This window comes from Magallana gigas, chromosome 5 (genome assembly GCF_963853765.1).
Source record: "Magallana gigas chromosome 5, xbMagGiga1.1, whole genome shotgun sequence".
Taxonomy (NCBI): Eukaryota; Metazoa; Mollusca; class Bivalvia; order Ostreida; family Ostreidae; genus Magallana; species Magallana gigas.
This window is the reverse complement of record NC_088857.1, coordinates 25,399,292-25,417,317: the sequence shown is the minus strand read 5'-3', so window position 1 is coordinate 25,417,317 and position 18,026 is coordinate 25,399,292. Positions and strand designations below refer to the sequence as shown.

Genomic DNA, 18,026 nt, shown 5'->3' with positions numbered 1-18,026 from the left:
GGGCTGGGGATCTGTGATACCTGGCTCACCACAAAAATGTCCTTCCCACTCATGTCATAGTTTGAAACCTTGTAAGTGCTGCCTTTAAAAACTTCATTAATTATCTTTTTGACATTATTAAATACATATTTTATACATATTGTTGACAATTTTATTCAATTAAAATCTGATAATAATATACTAGTAGTTTTCAAAAAAAAATCTTAAAATAATTTTACTGATCTCCCATTTTGTTTTCCAATCTCTTCTGTCCGCTGGATGGTAAAGGCAGAAGATCTACCGGAAGTGATTTTTGATAAAACGAATAAGTTTTCTTTAAAAGGAAGACTCTTCTCCCGTGTGTAAAAGAGCAAATCGAACCAGCCTAATGTGTAGCCTTATTTGTACCGCGCTGGGGTAGAGTGGGGTCACAAATTAGGGAAGGGGTATATATTTTTTTACATAGGAATCTTTAACAAGAGGCCAATTGGCCTTAATGGGCACCTGAGTAGCATATATATCCCATACACAAACTTGTCATGGAGTCTCATATATGCATCTAATTAATTAGGTTTCATACTGGAGTAGAAAAATTATAAATTTGTAATGACGACCACATTTCAAAAAGAACTGTGAAACCTATAATTTTGGTGAAAAACTAAAAGATCTGGTCTACAAAATCATGAATTCAGTTTTCCTTTCAGGTGTGTGGGAGTAAAGTAGATAATTTTTTAACGCTATATATATGCATTAACATCTATACATCCATTTTGGCCATGCCCTAGAGTCAAAACTCATCCTTGAGGGGACATGAAAATTAAAATTTCAGTAGATGACTTCCTGGTAAACATAATTATTATACCCCCGCTCCGAAGGAGAGGGGGTATACTGTTTTAGCCTTGTGTGTCTGTCTGTCTGTCCGTCCGTAACAAAAATTTCTGTCGCATTTATCTCAGCAGCTATTTATCGCAGATGCTTGAAATTTTTACACAGTGTTTGTTAAGGCATGCCATATCGTGGGATATATTTGGGAACAAAACGGACGTCAACTTCCTGTTAAATGAGTACTTTGTATATTTTAGCCAAAATTTTCAAACAAATTTTCCTCAAAGATTTCTCAGCAGCTATTTATCGCAGATACTTGAATTTTTTTTGTTTTGTTTTGTTTAGGCATGCCATATTGTGGGATATATTTCTGTACCAATCGGATGCCAGCTTTCTGTTAAATGTCGACTTTGCTTATTTTGCATATTCACATCAGAGCGGGGGTATCACTAGTGAGCATTGGCTCACATATATCTTGTTAGTCAGTTTTTTTATACAGATGTGTGAGAATAGAGAAAAAGATTTTTAAACATTATATGCATTTTAAAACATAAAAAAATCGTAACGATTGGCCTGGTAGTTTTCAAGAAGAAGTTAAAATTGTTAACACACGACGCACGACGACGGACGAAGACCAATTGCAATAGGTCACCTGAGTGACTCAGGTGACCTAAAAATCTTCTCAAAAACCAATTTGCCAGAAAAGCTGCAACTTAGGCGAAAGCTTACTCAGGCAGTGTAGATTCAAGTTTGTATCAAATCATGTACCCCGTGGGTAGGGTGGGACCTCAATGGAAGGGCTCCCGTGGGTAGGGTGGGACCTCAATGGAAGGGCTAAGTTTTTGCATTGGAATCTTTAAAATCTTATTCTTAACTAACAGCAAAAAGAGGTCAATGTTTAACTTGTGGTGGTATCGGACGCCTCTATATTGTGACGTACTTCCAATCAAAATAAACAATAAAATCAAGTATCATTTAATATTGTTTTTTGTTATACTTTCATGTTAAATACTGAAATCTGATTGGTTAAGACGCAGTTAATAATATTTTATATTACCCTCAGCGTTAGCAACGCACTTGGCAACGGGTAACATTAAAAAATGTTACATGCGCGAAAATTATGCGCGTACGGTTCGCTGTAGAATTCACGTTATTCCTATATAAAAGCAGTAAAATTTTCTTAGGAATTTTAAAAAAGACATTCAGTATAACAAAATAAATAGTGCCTGTTTGGGAGGATAACAGTTGAAATTGACACCCCTCGAAAACCATTGTCAACCTCCGCTTCGCGTCGGTTGACAATGGTTCTCTCGGGGTGTCAATTTCAACTGTTACCCTCCCAAACAGGCACTATTTATATACTGTTACCTAACAGCGTAGTGCAATGGGTTAGATGGTTAACAGCGAATCTGCAAGTCACGAGTTCAAATCACGCTGGGGTTTTTAATAATTTTTTCCTTTTCAAAATATTTGGTCAAATATTTTAAATTCCAAAACCATGATATTTTGATTATAATGTACTCCTATCTCCCTTAATATCGACAGGTCTCCAATACCACCGTAAGGATATGCTTGAAATCTTTTAAAATCAAGATCACCCCTGCGAATGTGTTCGGAATGTTTTCTTTATCGTTGCTAAGTATGTAATAAATCCAGAGGTACTCGAATGAAAGTTCACGAGACTTCACCGAGATTTGTTCAGTTCCTGTGAAATTTTGAGCGGAAGTATAAGTGTTCGGATAATATTCTCAAAATACGTAAGTACTGGTCGATTTTCATATCATATTCTACTTTGATTTATGTTAAAACATCAACATCTTTTTTAAAAGATGTATGTCTTATTTCACCATCTAGCTGTTTTTTTTTTTTTAAATCAAACGATGATATTCAGAACAGAGTTATCGTTCGTGTTCAACCACGTGTCGAGTGGTTAATAATTTAAACATTAGGTTGCTTAATAAAATCATAGCCATGTTTGATGCTTAATTGTGGTGTGCAATACCATTTTTAAAAAAAATTAATGGGTGAATGTTTTGCTTAAAAACTTATCGAGCCATTTTCAAGGAACATTCTGCATAAAATAGTAGAGTCTGTTTCACTATTGATGTTATTACTAGGTCAGGCGCGGATCGAAAATTAATTCTTAGAGGGGATCTCTACTACGCATGTTAATTGTCGCAACAGCAGAAAAAACTATTTTTTGTATTGTTTTGTTTATTTCTAGAACACATTTTATCCACCAATTAATGAAGATAGAGTTTAAAATCAATAAACCTCTAAAATTTATATTTGACTACAAGTGCCTAGATTCTCTTAAATAGACTATAAACACGAGGCACGATTTTTACTGCGAAACAGAAAGGGTCAAATAAAACCACGTGGTCTAAAATTTAAATGACAATAACATTCGCAGGGATGAAGATATCCTCTTCTAAGTTGTCTAGATACATTTTGTATTTGATACTCTAAAGCGTTTGTTGCTCGGTTGAGGCGTGGTCAAATCCAAAAAAAGCCCAAAGAGCTTTATGATAGATTTGGCCACGCTCCGACCGAAATTATCACCTAATAATATTCAAAGAATGATTCCTTATTTCCTATATTTATATTATTTCCAATTTGTACACTTTAAAACATTATTTAAAACTTTTATGTAGCACATGCTACACCCCTGCGAATGTTATTGTCATTTAAATTTTAGACCACGTGGTTTTATTTGACCCTTTTAGTTTCGCAGTAAAAAGTCGTTCCTCGTGTTCATAGTCTTTTTCATAGAATCTAGGTACTTGTAGTCAAATATAAAATCTAGACGTTTATTGATTTTAAACTTTATCTTCATTAATCGGTGGATAACATGTGTTCTAGAAATGAATGTGACAATACAAAAAATAGTTTTTTCTGCTGTTGCAACAATTAATATGCTTATTAGAGATCCCCCTAAAGGTTTATTTTTGATCCGCGCCTGACCTAGTAATAGCATCAATAGTGAAACAAACTATACTATTTTATGCAGAATATTCCTTGAAAATGGCTCGATATACTAAGTTTTTATGCAAAACAGAAACCCATTATTTTTTCAAAAAACATGGTTTTGCACCCAACAAGCTTCAAACATGGCTATGATTTTATTAAGCAACCAATGTTTATATTTTCAACCACTCTACACGTGGTTGAACACGAACGATAACTCTGTTCTGAATATCATCGTTTAATTCAAATAACCGCTAGATGGTGAAATAAAACATACATCCAACACGAATTTCATGTTTTAACATAAATCAAAGTAGGATATGATATGAAAACGACTATTACTTGCGTATTTTGAGATTATTATCCGAACACTTATACTTCCGCTCGAAATTTCACAGGAACTGAACAAATCTCGGTGAAGTCTCGTGAACTTTCATCCGAGCATCTCTGGATTTATTATATACTTAGCAACGAAAAAGAAAACATTCCGAACACATTCGCAGGGGTGTGCTATGTATTACTACGCGGCGCAGCCAATGCCGTTATTCGGTAATGCTACAAGACACGCCCATTTTGTGTCACTCATGGTTTACAAGTTATTGGGTTTTAGGGTTCCAAATTGATTCGTAATGTTATCGAGAAGGCTACATCAACGCAGCTACAATATTGCTACATGTACCGGTATTTCTTTTATCTTGCTTGTTACATTACATTCAAATTTGGTTGATCAATTAAAGTTCACAAATGGAAAAACTGTTTTAAGCTCAAGTAGAGGCTCATTACCAGATTTAAGAGAAGAACTTATTGAGGACATTTTTTTTTTTTATACATCTGTTTTACATCTCTATTTGTCACTTTTACCAGTTCCTGTAGATGTCTGATTTTACTATACATAAACAAGAACAACAAATCTCTTCCCCTATTATTTATTTATTCATCATCCTCAGAGCGTAAACGAGCATTAGGATTAGTCAACTTAATAGACAGCTGCTGGGCACGCTCCACGATGTCCTTCCTTTTCTTGCTGGAAACATTGTGGGCAATTTCTGCAGCAAAAGTCCTGTTCTGCATCAGAAGTACCTCTAATTCCTGAAAAATACAGACATCCAAGTGAATATCAAAGAATACATCCACGAATACATGTACGGTACTTTTTAGTATACCTGGGTAGTTGGGCTGAGGTTCAATTTTTAGTTAAAGCTACATCCTTTTTTTTTTTGGTTATCTCCAACTAGCTCTCAATTTTTACTGTTATTCTCATCACTAGAACACACTATCTAGGGGTATGAGGCTATAGCACTATTCACTCTCCACTACATTCAGGAATATAACCGTTGCGTGCAACATTGAAAACTGGTAAAAAATGACTGCCAGTACACAAATAGGGAATACATGAAGAGACCCCCCCCCCCCCTCCCCCTGGTTATTATTATTTTGGTAATAACTCAAATTTGGAATAAATTAGCCCTTAATTTAAAATTTTAGTGTTAATATTACTATTAGTTGGTAATTTGTAATTAGTTAATAATTCGGCCAAATTAATGCTAAAATAATCATAAAACCGTTTGTTTACAGTTATCTTTAAAACTTTATATATAATGGTTGTAACTGGGTCAAAGAGTTGGACTAATACCCCAAAAATACACTGAAATACAGAGACTAATAATTTTATTTGTCATTTAGCTAACAAATGTATGAATACAATAAGAATTAAATTTAACAAGAATAGAATTCCTGGGTCCCCCACCGGTCAAGCAGTATACTAGTATCGAGTCTATCGACCAAGGCTGATTTAGGAACTTGACCAAGGTATTAGTGGTATAAACATTTGGTATAAATTTAATGAAAATCCATTAAAATTTGTAGGCATGAGAGCACTTACAAGGTCAATTTTTGGATAAAACGGAGTCATTATTGTGGTCAAAGTCCCATAACTCCAACAAAAAGTTTCGACCAATGCTGATTTTCAAACTTGACCAAGGTAATAGTGGTATAAACATTTGGTATAAATTTAATGAAAATCCGTCAAAATTTGTAGGCATGAGAGCGCTTACAAAAAAGTGTGATGGACGGACGCACGCCCGGCATTTCTATGTCCCCGCTCCGCGTTGCGGTGGGGGACAATAAATTGGATCTAATTCAAATCAATAATGACACTTAACAATTCCTATTCTACTTGTATATATTTTGATATTATAAACTAACTTCATTGTGAATATTAGTGGGCCCCTATAAATTATTGTGGGCTTGTATAAATTGAAAAGTTGGGAGCCTACATGGCCCCTGGGTTTGAAAATGTTATTTGCAACCATGAGCCTTAAAAAACAATAAATAAAATCCGCCCACCCGCTCCATATTTTTTGCAAATCAGTGTGAGAATCTAAATATTAATTTTATGTGGCCTTATAGATATCCTCTATATACACACAATCATAATATGATTTACTTAACTTTCTTCAATCTTGAAAATTGTTTATCTTTGACTTATTTGTAAATAATCCCAACAAGATATATACCTTAACATTGTGAATAAGGAATTTCTTGAAACCATCGGGCATAACATGTCTTGTTTTCTTGTTGGATCCATAACCAATGTTTGGCATTTTGTATTGTCCCTTGAATCTGCGACGGACTCTGTTGTCAATTCCTTTTGGTTTCCTCCAGTTTGACTGAAAATAGATTATATCTTCAATAAATATAGGAACTTGCTACTACATGTACTGACAAATTCATGGCATTACATAAGGATAACTAAGATCCATGACCCTGAAATTTAAAACTAAAAGTAGTATGCAATTACTGAATTTCAATCCCGATGGAGTGACTCTAATATTAGGATCCACATTTAATTTTCATTCACCACTTCCTTCTTTGAACAATTAATAAATTGAAAAGCCCTGCTAAAACCTCCCCACTAGTAACCCCAGAATTTAAGTATAGATAAATTACTGCAGATCTAAAGTCTATATCTTTTTATCTGTAAATTCTTAATTTAAATGGCAAGGGACACCATCTGTAGTGAAAGGGATTAAAATTTGTGTAAAATCCTAAATTGCAAGTTTTCTCCAAGTAATTTTTCCTAAACGGTTACATATTAACAGCAAAATGACTACACGTTCTACAACTAACAAAGTCAGTTACTGTATGCAAGAGTGTTAATTTGATATATATCCTACAAAAATAGCCCTTTCATGAGCTAGTCTAGAGGTCAATACAATTATATTTTTATAAACATAATGAGAGTATAATGCAGAGGCATATTACATTAAAACAGCCTGGTCCTATTTTATTTCAAATTTAATTAAGCTACAATTCAATTGAAAATTGATATACAAAATTTGTTTACAAAACAAACTTAATACAAGGGTACCACATTATTTCAACCCTCATTAAGATTTGCTCCCAATGTTGAGGCAGGTATGAATGATGTGTTATGACTTCGAATTTTTCTATAAATAAAATTTGATTTCAAAATTGTTTTTGCGGATCAAAAAAATAATCTGCATGTGTACACTTCATCACTAATGTTTCTGAAGTTTGTTTTGTTTACAATTGATGCATAATATGGATTGAATAAATTCAATCAATTGGGGAACAAAACCAAATGGTCCCCTTTTCTATACACACCAATGAATTAGTTTTTGTGTGTTAATTCCCATTTAGGCCTAAAAAAAAAATAGGTTTGTTTCCGCTTTCAGGCTGAAAAAAATTAGGGTCGGTCGGTCGGCTTTTTTTTTTTTTCAATCTTTTTTTTTTCCCTCTCCATCTGTTCAATTGTGCATATTAAACCATTTATCTATTAAACTGGGTAAGATAAAAAAAACACCAAGTATTTGTTGTCATTATTTAAATGATGTGATGAACTTTTTCCTGTTTTGTTTACAATTGATGCATAATATGGATTGAATAAATTCAATCAATTGGGGAACAAAACCAAATGGTCCCCTTTTCTATACACACCAATGAATTAGTTTTTGTGTGTTAATTCCCATTTAGGCCTAAAAAAAAAATAGGTTTGTTTCCGCTTTCAGGCTGAAAAAAATTAGGGTCGGTCGGTCGGCTTTTTTTTTTTTTTTTTTTTTTTTCAATCATTTTTTTTTCCCTCTCCATCTGTTCAATTGTGCATATTAAACCATTTATCTATTAAACTGGGTAAGATAAAAAAAAAAACAAGTATTTGTTGTCATTATTTAAATGATGTGATGAACTTTTTCCCCGGCTGGTGGGAACATTTCTCGAGCTCAACTGGCACGACATGTGCTGCCATTTGTAAATACCAAACATCTACACAACACTGATGACATCTCAATAAGTTCTATAAGCGTTTTTACGACTTAAATTTGGAGGACACAATAAATTTTTTAATCGGATAAAAACGAAATTTTAACAAAAAACGGATAAAAACGGAAATTTACGAAAAAACTCGAAAAATTTTTTTGGGTCGGCGGGTTTAACGAGGCCGGGTCTAATTTGTTCTGCCCTAGATTTTTGGATGAAACTTTTTACATGAATTTCTACTGATATAATTATTATTTTAAGATTAAAAAATAAGACATTTACCACACCGTTTGTTTAGGGGGTCATCTCAAAGTTTGTTCATCTTTAACATAGGACCCTATGGGATTTTGCTTGAAATGTATCAATTTTGCATGTTTTTAAATTTTTTCAAAACTTCTGCCCTAGGGATTTCTTTTTCTGTTCTACATATTAAAGTTATTGCTAAAAGGCATCAAATTGTCAAATAAAAAAAACCTGTTACCTCCTGGTTTGTTCCAGGGGTCTTATCAAAGTTGATTTTTGCATGCCCAATTTCCCAGATTCGTCAGATAATGGCTATTTTTTATTTGACAAAGGCGGAAAAGGTGATCTTCTTAGTATTATTAAAACATTCAGACATATTTAAGTAATAAAAAATATATAACATCACATATTAAGGGTCATTAATATAAAATACATGGTTACTGTCTTGAAATATATGAATTAAGCTATATTTAGGCGGGTTAAGAAAACGTGACAGAGGGCTAGGCTTTCTGAACTCTCTTCACGTTTTCGACCCGAGCCCAAATATAGCGTATACTTCGAGATATTTATGTTTATTCCACAATATAACATTATTTTTACGCATCAAACGAGATATTTTCAACAATTTTCACTGAATATCTGCAGTTGAAACTATCGCGCCATGGCGTCAACCAAGCAAAAAGATGACGTCACAATACAAATGAAACGCTGCGCGAAAGCGTGCGTACTCGTTCTGTACTCGGCCTCGTTAAGTTAGGGTCGGTCGGGAAAGCGGAAACAAACCTATTTTTTTTTTTAGGCCTTAGTTGATATTTTTATTTACTTTAAATATTTTCTAATTGAAAAGAGACCGATTCTTGGTGTAAATTGGTTTAAATCAAGAACTTTTTGAAGATAATTGATTTGTATGGAAAATTGTTTGATACTATAACAGCCATAAAATCAGACCAAACAGCTTTTACATTTGCCAATTTAGAGTTAGAGGTTCAATGACATGAATGCAAAAATTTAATACAAAGAAGACAAAGTATCAGGCCATTGTCTCCCACCTCATTGAAATAACCCTGCCGATAAAATTTTGTTAGCAAAAATTCAACCTTTTTTACAGGGCCTAAAAAAAAAAGTTGTGTGTTTAGGGTAACCCGACCTAACCTAGAAAAATGCCCCGATCCTACCATTTTTAGATGTCTGTTTTTATCCGATTGTGAATTTTATATTATTTTTATTAAAAATTCTGTTTTTAAATATGACACAAAAAATCATTCTTAGGATTCATGCAGAAAAAAATATGATAAAACTAGACACGATCTCGTTGCGAGCAACGAGGAGGTCTTCCGTCTGATTTTAGAAATTGAGATTTATGTTCGATCTTGATTTTGCTATTTAACAGCTATACATGATTTAAAACAGGAAAAGAGGATCTTCATTTTAAGTGCCTGATACTATTTTGTTTCTGGTGTAAGAGCTTTGTTCAACAAGTGTTTAGAAATTCGTCACCGTTCTTGAGATATCTCAGAAAGAATATTTTAGGGGCCGGACCTTATCTCCTTATTGGGGCCGCTGAAAAAAAATTGTAAGGTTGCATGTTATTACATGTAGGTACATTATTTTGAGCATCTTTTCTTTTATACTGCATTTCAAAATATTTTTTCTTTTTGAGATATAGGTTATTACATTTTTGGACTTTTGACCCCTAAAAATCCTTAATTACTTAACACATGAGAAAAATCATTATAATGTTAGGCTACACAACTGTTAGATAAACATCTTTGCTTCTATAATCTATTACGAAATACCCCTCGGTAATGAACTATAGGAAAAAGACTTTAGAGCCCTCTAGGTCCCTAATATTAGGGGCTAGCCCCTTTTTCATGGTATCAAATGAAAGGTCATTTGATTATAAAGACATTTTGTTCAACAAGTGTTCAGAAATCCGTTACCATTCTTGAGATATCTCAGAAAGAATATTTTAGGGGCCGGTCCCTTATCTCCTTATTGGGGCCGCTGAACCAAATTTTTTAGGCTGCATGTTGTTAAGTACATCATTTTGAGCATCTTTTCTTTTATACTGCATTTCAAAATATTTTTCCGTTTTGAGATATAGGTGGTCAAAGTTTTGGACTTCTGACCCCTAAGAATCCCTAATTACGTAACATATGAGAAAATCGTTATACTGCTTGGCTTCATAACTGTAAGATAAACATATTTGCTTCTATAATTTATCACAAAATATCCCTCAGTAAAGAACTATAGTAAAAAGACTTTATAGCCCTCTAGGTCCCTAATATTAGGGGCCAGCCCCTTTTTCTTGGTATCAAATGAAAGGTCATTTAATTATAAAGACATTTTGTTCAACACGTGTTCAGAAATTCGTTACCATTCTTGAGATATCTCAGAAAGAATGTTTTAGGGGCCGGTCCCTTATCTCCTTATTGGGGCCGCTGAACCCAATTTTTTAGGTTGCATGGTGTTAAGTACATCATTTTGAGCATCTTTTCTTTTATACTGCATTTCAAAATATTTTTCCGTTTTGAGATATAGGTGGTCAAAGTTTTAGACTTCTGACCCCTAAAAATCCCTAATTACGTAACATATGAGAAAATCATTATACTGCTTGGCTTCATAACTGTAAGATAAACATATTTGCTTATATAATTTATTACAAAATATCACTCGGAAAAGAGTTATGGGTAAAAAACTTTAGAGCCCTCTAGGTCCCTTATTTGAGGGGCCAGCCCCTTTTTCTTGATATCAACAGAAAGGTCTTGTAAATATAAACTTTTTTTACATTACATGTTTTAACAAAATATTTTCCAGAAAAGAGATAAAGAGAGAAAAGCACAAAAATTCACGAGGCTTTTTTAATGTCAATTTTCGAGCCATAGCGAGCTTTGGCGCCAGTAGTGCTAAACATACAAAACAACAATCATGCAAAACTTCAATCTTTCCTTTACCTACCGTAAAAATTTGAGCTTGATATCTCTTATAGTTTAGGAGAACAACAGAAGACAAAATACCCCTATAAAAATTAGAAAAATCTCAATATCTCAAAAACGGATGTGACGTCATCAATACAAAAAATTTCCAATCAAGTTCAGACCACTATCTATCACATCCTAAAATTTGATTGAGATCGGCCGAGCCGTTTCTGAGAAATCGCGTGCACAAAAAAAGGAAGAAAAAAAATAATAATAACTAGACACGATCTCGTTGCGAGCAACGAGGAGGTCTTCCGTCTGATTTTAGAATTTGTTCTATCTTGATTTTGCTATTTAACAGCTAAACATGATTTAGAATTAAAAAAAACAGGGTCTACATTCTAGGGGGCCAGATACTATTTTGTTACAGGTGTAAGAGCATTGTTCAACAAGTGTTTAGAATTCTTCACTGTTCTTGAGATATCTTAGAAGAAAAAGTTTTAGGGGCCGGTCCCTTATCTCCTATTGGAGCCGCTGAACCAAATTTTGAAGATTGCATGTTGTTAAGTACATCATTTTTAGCATCTTTTCTTCTATACTGCATTTCAAAATATTTTTTCTTTTTGAGATATAGGTGGTCATAGTTTTGGATTCTTGACCCCTAATGACCCCTCATTACATAACACATGACATTATATTACTTGGATACATAATTGTAAGATAAACATATTTGCTTCTATAGCCTTTCACAAAATATCCCTCACTAAAGAGCTACAGACGGAGACTTTAGAGCCCTTTGGCCCCCTAATTTGAGGGGCCAGCCCCTTTTTCTTGATATCAAATAAAAGGTCATTTAAATTTTAACACATTTTTTTTAACAAGTGTTCAGAGATTTGTTACCGTTCTTGAGATATATAGGAAAGAACGTATTAGGGGCCGATCCCTTAACTCCTTATAGGGGCCATTTAACAAAATTTTGAAAATTGCATATTATTTAGTACATCATTTTGACTATCTTTACTTCTATACTGCATTTCAAAATATATTTCCTTTTTGAGATATGGGTGATCAAAATTCTGGACTTTTGGCCCCTAAAAACCCCTAATTAAGTAACACACGATAAAATCATTACATTGCTTGGATAAATAACTGTAAGATAAACATATTTGCTTCTATAACCGTTCACACAATATCCCTCAGTAAAGGGCTACAGATGAAAGACTTTAGAGCCCTTGGGTCCCTTAATTTGAGGGGCCAGCCCCTTTTCCTTCATATCAAATAAAAGATCATTTAAATCTCAACACATTTTGTTCAACAAGTGTTTATAAATTTGATGCCGTTTTTGAGAAATATAGGAAAGAACATTTTAGGGTTAGGCCGATCCCATAACTCCTTATAGGGGCCATTTAACAAAATTTTGAAAATTGCATATTATTTAGTACATCATTTTGAGCATCTTTACTTCTATACTGCATTTCAAAATATTTTTCCTTTCTGGGATATGGGTGATCAAAATTCTGGACTTTTGGCCCCTAAAAACCCCTAATTACGTAACACGCGATAAAATCATTACATTGCTTGGATAAATAACTGTAAGATAAACATATTTGCTTCTATAACTGTTCACAAAATATCCCTCAGTAAAGGGCTACAGATAAAAGACTTAAGAGCCCTTGGGTCCCCTAATTTGAGGGGCCAGCCCCTTTTTCTTGATATCAAATAAAAGGTCATTTAAATCTCATAACATTTTGTTCAACAAGTGTTTAGAAATTTGTTACCGTTCTTGAGATATATAGGAAAGAACATTTTAGGGGCCGATCCCATAACTCCTTATAGGGGCCATTTAACGAAATTTTGAAAATTGCATATTATTTAGTACATCATTTTGAGCATCTTTACTTCTATACTGCATTTCAAAATATTTTTCCTTTCTGAGATATGGGTGATCAAAATTCTGGACTTTTGGCCCCTAAAAAACCCTAATTACGTAACACATGATAAAATCATTACATTTATTGGATATATAACTGTAAAATAAACATATTTGCTTCTATAACTGTTCACAAAATATCACTCAGTAAAGAGCTACAGATGAAAGACTTTAGAGCCCTTTGGTCCCTTAATTTGAGGGGCCAGCCCCTTTTTCTTGATATCAAATGAAAGGTCTTTTAAATATAAATCTTTTTTGCATTACAAGTGGTAACAAAATATTTTTCAGAAAAGAGACAAACTAGGAAAACCATTAAAAATTACGACGTTTTTTTAGTCTCAATTTTCGGGACCAGGCGAGCTTAAACGCCTTTTGAGCATGACAAATATGAACGCCAAATAGCACATCTACAATCTCTTGTCTACAATCCCTGAAAGTTTGAACTCAATATCTTTTACCGTTTAGGAGGAGATCCCTGGACAAGCTGACCCTCTGAAAATCGTTAAAACGTCATTTTCTCAAGAACGGAAATGACGTCATCAAAATAAAAAAATGTATATTAAGCTCGGATTAATATCTATTAGATCTGAAAGTTTCACGAAAATCGGCTGAGCCATTTTCGAGAAATCGCCTGCACAAATTTTGTAAGAAAAAAAAAAATAATAATAGGGAAAAAGAAACCGAACGAAAACAATAAGGTCTTCCGTTGGAAAACGGAAGACCTTAATAATAGGGAAAAAGAAACCGAAGAATAACAAGAAGGTCTTCCGTTGGAAACGGAAGACCTTAATAAAAAAAAATCCCTACCTACCTAATCTAATTTTTTCATCAATGTTACCCTAAACACACAACATTTTTGTTATAGGCCTAGTTAGTTTTTTATGGTACAATGTTTACATGTTAGTTCGTCAAAAAATTTTTGTTAAAATTTGGTTCAATCAAAGAAAAGAAATAAACAATTCTTCTGTTAATTGAGATTTTTATTTTCATTTTTGTTGTGAAACAAATGAATCCCCTCTCCCTTGAAGGAAATGAACGGAAACTGCAAATAAATATATATTTTTTTTAATTCAAAGGGGCATAACTCTGTCAAAATTTGCTTGATCATACCCAAAATCAAACTTCACCTAGATATTCTTAAGATAAATTTGTATACCAACTTTCAATAGGTGAGACCTCTGTGAAGAAAATGAACGGAAACTTATGATGGACCAACTGACTAAAAGACAGCAGCAAAGCAATATGCATTCCTTTCTTCGAAGAAGAGCATTACAAGAGCTTAAATCTTCAATGGGATGTCATTTTCTAGTTTGCTCCTCTAATATTGAGTAATTTCTTCCTTATTTGCAATGAGAAACTCATCGATATTTATACATAAAATCAGATTTTTTTTTCAAGAGTCGATCTTCTCTATTGCGTAAAATTGATGCTGTTTTAGCTAAAATATACAACCCTGAAAGTTTGACTTGTGTTGTGTTCAATGAATTCACATACATTAGCCAATGAGAAGACAGTTACAGTCGTCTGACCAGTTCCGAATAGTTCAATAGTTAAATAGCAAAAAATCAATGGAATAAAAAATGGAGAAAAAAATCAATTTCTTAATATAATTACGTATTAATGCTTGTTTGAATTCTGCAGTAGTTTCATTTTTGCTGTAATGTACGTATTTGTTATCGGTCTGAGATTAGCCGACCTACTTTCGCTTTGTAATAAATCCAGGTCATTGCAATGCTAATATGCACATAAAATCGTCTGTCGGTGTCTTAAATAAACACTTGTAACAAGATCTATTTTATTAAACGTAGGTTAAGTATGTATTCTAACATACCCAAAAGTATACAGGATAAAAAATAAAACAAGAGGCCCAGGGGCCACATCGCTCACCTGAGCAACAATTGCCTTAATTCTGATCAAATTAGCATAATGATTACAGTATCAAAATATCTTGACAACTGAATACAGTAGATCTTGCTAAAAAAAAAAAAATGAAAATCTGCCAATTTTTATCCACCGCTTATTTTTTGGTAAATACCAAGCCCCTTTTGTTGTTGTACCTGTAAGAAGATTTTTCTCTATTCCTATATACCCCCCCCCCATTTCGTGGCCCCACTATTCTCTAGGGAATCATGGTTTCATCAGACTTAAATCTGCATAACCTGTGCTTTCACACTAAGTACTGAGTTTTGGACCGAAAACTTTCCCAGAATGTTTTTAAAGATTTTCTCTATATATTCCTATGTAAAAATTCAAACTGCCATCACGGTCCCGCCCTACCACTAGGGACTGTGATTTTGCAAATTTGAATTTACACTACCCGAGGATACCTCTACACAAGTTTAAGCTTTTCTGGCCAAATAGTCTTTAAAAAGATTTTTAAAGATTTTCTCTATATATTCCTAAGAAAAAATTCATCCCCCATTGTGGCCTCACCCTACCCCTGGACTATTACTTAAACAAACTTAAATCTATATGATCTGGGGATGCTTCCACTCAAATTTGGGCCTTCCTGGCCTAATAGTTTTGAGAAGAAGACTTCTAAAGATTTTCTCTATATATGAAAATTTATCCCCAAATTGTGGCCTCGCCCTACCCCCAGGGACCATGGTTTGAACAAACTTGAATCTACATTATCTGAGGATGGTTACACGCCAATTTGAGCTTTCTTGGCCAAATTGTTTTAAAAAGAAATTTTTTAAAAGACTTTCTCTATATATTCCTATATAAAAATTTATCCCACAATTGTGGCCCCACCCTACCCCCAGGGACCATGATTTGAACAAACTTGAATCTACACTACATGAGGATGCTTCCATTTTAATTTGAGCTTTTCTGGCCTGATAGTTTTTGAGAAGAAGATTTTTAAAGAGTTTCCCTATATATTCCTATGTAAAACTTGATCCCCCAATTGTGGCCCCACCCTACCACCGGGGACCATGATTTGAACAAACTTGAATATACACTACATGAGGATGCTTCCATTTTAATTTGAGCTTTTCTGGCCTGATAGTTTTTTAGAAGAAGATTTTTATATATACTATTTATATATATTCCTATGTAAAACTTGATCCCCCAATTGTGGCCCCTCCCTACCCCCGGGGACCATGATTTGAACAAACTTGAGTCTACACTACCTGATGGTGCCTCCACACAAGTTTAAGCTTTTCAGGCCGAATAGTTTTTGAGAAGAAGATTTTTGAAAATACCAACAAATTTTCAATAATTCTCAATTATCTCCCCTTTAAAGAGGGCGTGGCACTTCATTTGAACAAACTTGAATCCCCTTTACCTAGTGGTGCTTTGTGCCAAATTTGGTTAAAATCTGCCCAGTGGTTCTTGAGAAGAAGATGAAAATGTGAAAAGTTTACAACAACGACGACGACAACAACGACGACGGACAAATTGTGATCAGAAAAGCTCACTTGAGCCTTTGGCTCAGGTGAGCTAATAAAAACATAAGTGGATGAGGAATTTTATTGAGCCGTCATTTTACGAGTTCCGAATACCCAATTTGTTTCCGTCTGTTTTAGAATTAAATGAAGGGATGGATTAAACATGCAAAAAGAAACAGTTATGCTATTCGGAACCCATCGGCTTATTCGCAACTGGTAAAATGGCTTCCCGCGTAATTTGCTGGAAAAAATTTTACATTGAAAAATTCAATGCAGCAATGTTGCATTAATATCAGCAGGGATATGGTGTATATCGGCCAAAAAGTCACATCTAAAAATAACACCCGGGAACATTTTTCGTACCGCCAAATCTGTACCCTATTCGGAACTGGTCAAACGACTGTATTTAAGGTTGTCTTTGTCAAATTGTTTGACACATACTGCCCCAAAGTCTTAACTTTTGTTATAAAATGGCTCAATGTATGCCAATAATTTATGATTAAACAGTTATACAAACCTTGACTCTGAGGTACCGGTCAGACTGATGCCTGATAAACTTCTTTGTCCTTTTCTTGACACATGTCCGTTTTACTAGGGGTCGGATAGCCATTGTGACTATCTGAAATACACAATATGCAATTATGTTTAATATAGCGACACATGACAGTGCATGACACCAAGCTAAGTTATAAGTAGAATTTACAGGCATGGTCTAATAATTTATAATTTTTTACATTCCATATCTATATTCTTTCGTTAATAAGCAATGTTATAACTTTACAAAAACTGTCAGTTCGACAGAAACAGAAGGCCAAAGTCCCCTTGAAAATCATCAATGCTAGAAAGAGATGTTACACATTATTTGGGGATATATTTGTTTATCGTTAACAATTACGAAACAGTGCCATATTATTGTTGTTTAAATGAAATTAGGTGTTAAGAATCAGCTTAAGTCTCAGGATATCAATGTTTACATGATATATGTTGGAAAATAAGTGTGGAAAATGACTACTACAACGGCTAAAATTCATTATACGCCAGAGATTGGTGCATTAAAGAATTGTCATTAGAATGATTCTTTTCTGTAATATGATTTAACAATTATTGAACGATTTTTCAGGATTTTAAAATGGAAAGTCATGTTTTACAACCTTATGAGAGAAAATAACCGGAAAAAGGAAGTGTAGAAGGTTGGACTGTATACCCCAAACGTGGTGTATACTGAAATTAATTATCAAAAAACATACATCAAATGAAAAAGGCTTGTTTTGCTATTAAATACTATTATGATTCTAACTAAATGATTTATTGATTTATTCTATGTTTTTCTATTCAAAAATCATTTTATGAATTTTATTGAATATGAATATAAAAACTTTAAATCTGAGAAATTATTTTAGTCTTTTGCATCATTGATTAAAAGAAGGCTTTCTTACTGACATACTCGTTCAAATCTAATATTAACTTTTTTTATTATCAAAACTTTACTGGAGT

The 18,026-nt window shown here is 33.7% G+C and overlaps 1 protein-coding gene across 1 annotated transcript; it reads right to left on the bottom strand.

Annotated features, from left to right (window-relative positions):
- Nucleotides 1-4,681: 4,681 nt before the first annotated feature.
- LOC105337115 (large ribosomal subunit protein eL32) lies at nt 4,682-17,774 on the bottom strand. Its single transcript, XM_011441687.3, has 4 exons — nt 17,684-17,774; nt 17,050-17,151; nt 6,288-6,440; nt 4,682-4,860 (listed from the first exon to the last, which is right to left on the bottom strand). Exons 2-4 carry the CDS (start codon nt 17,140-17,142, stop codon nt 4,702-4,704), a joined length of 405 nt encoding a protein of 134 aa, XP_011439989.1. The 5' UTR covers nt 17,143-17,151; nt 17,684-17,774; the 3' UTR covers nt 4,682-4,701.
- Nucleotides 17,775-18,026: the final 252 nt, after the last annotated feature.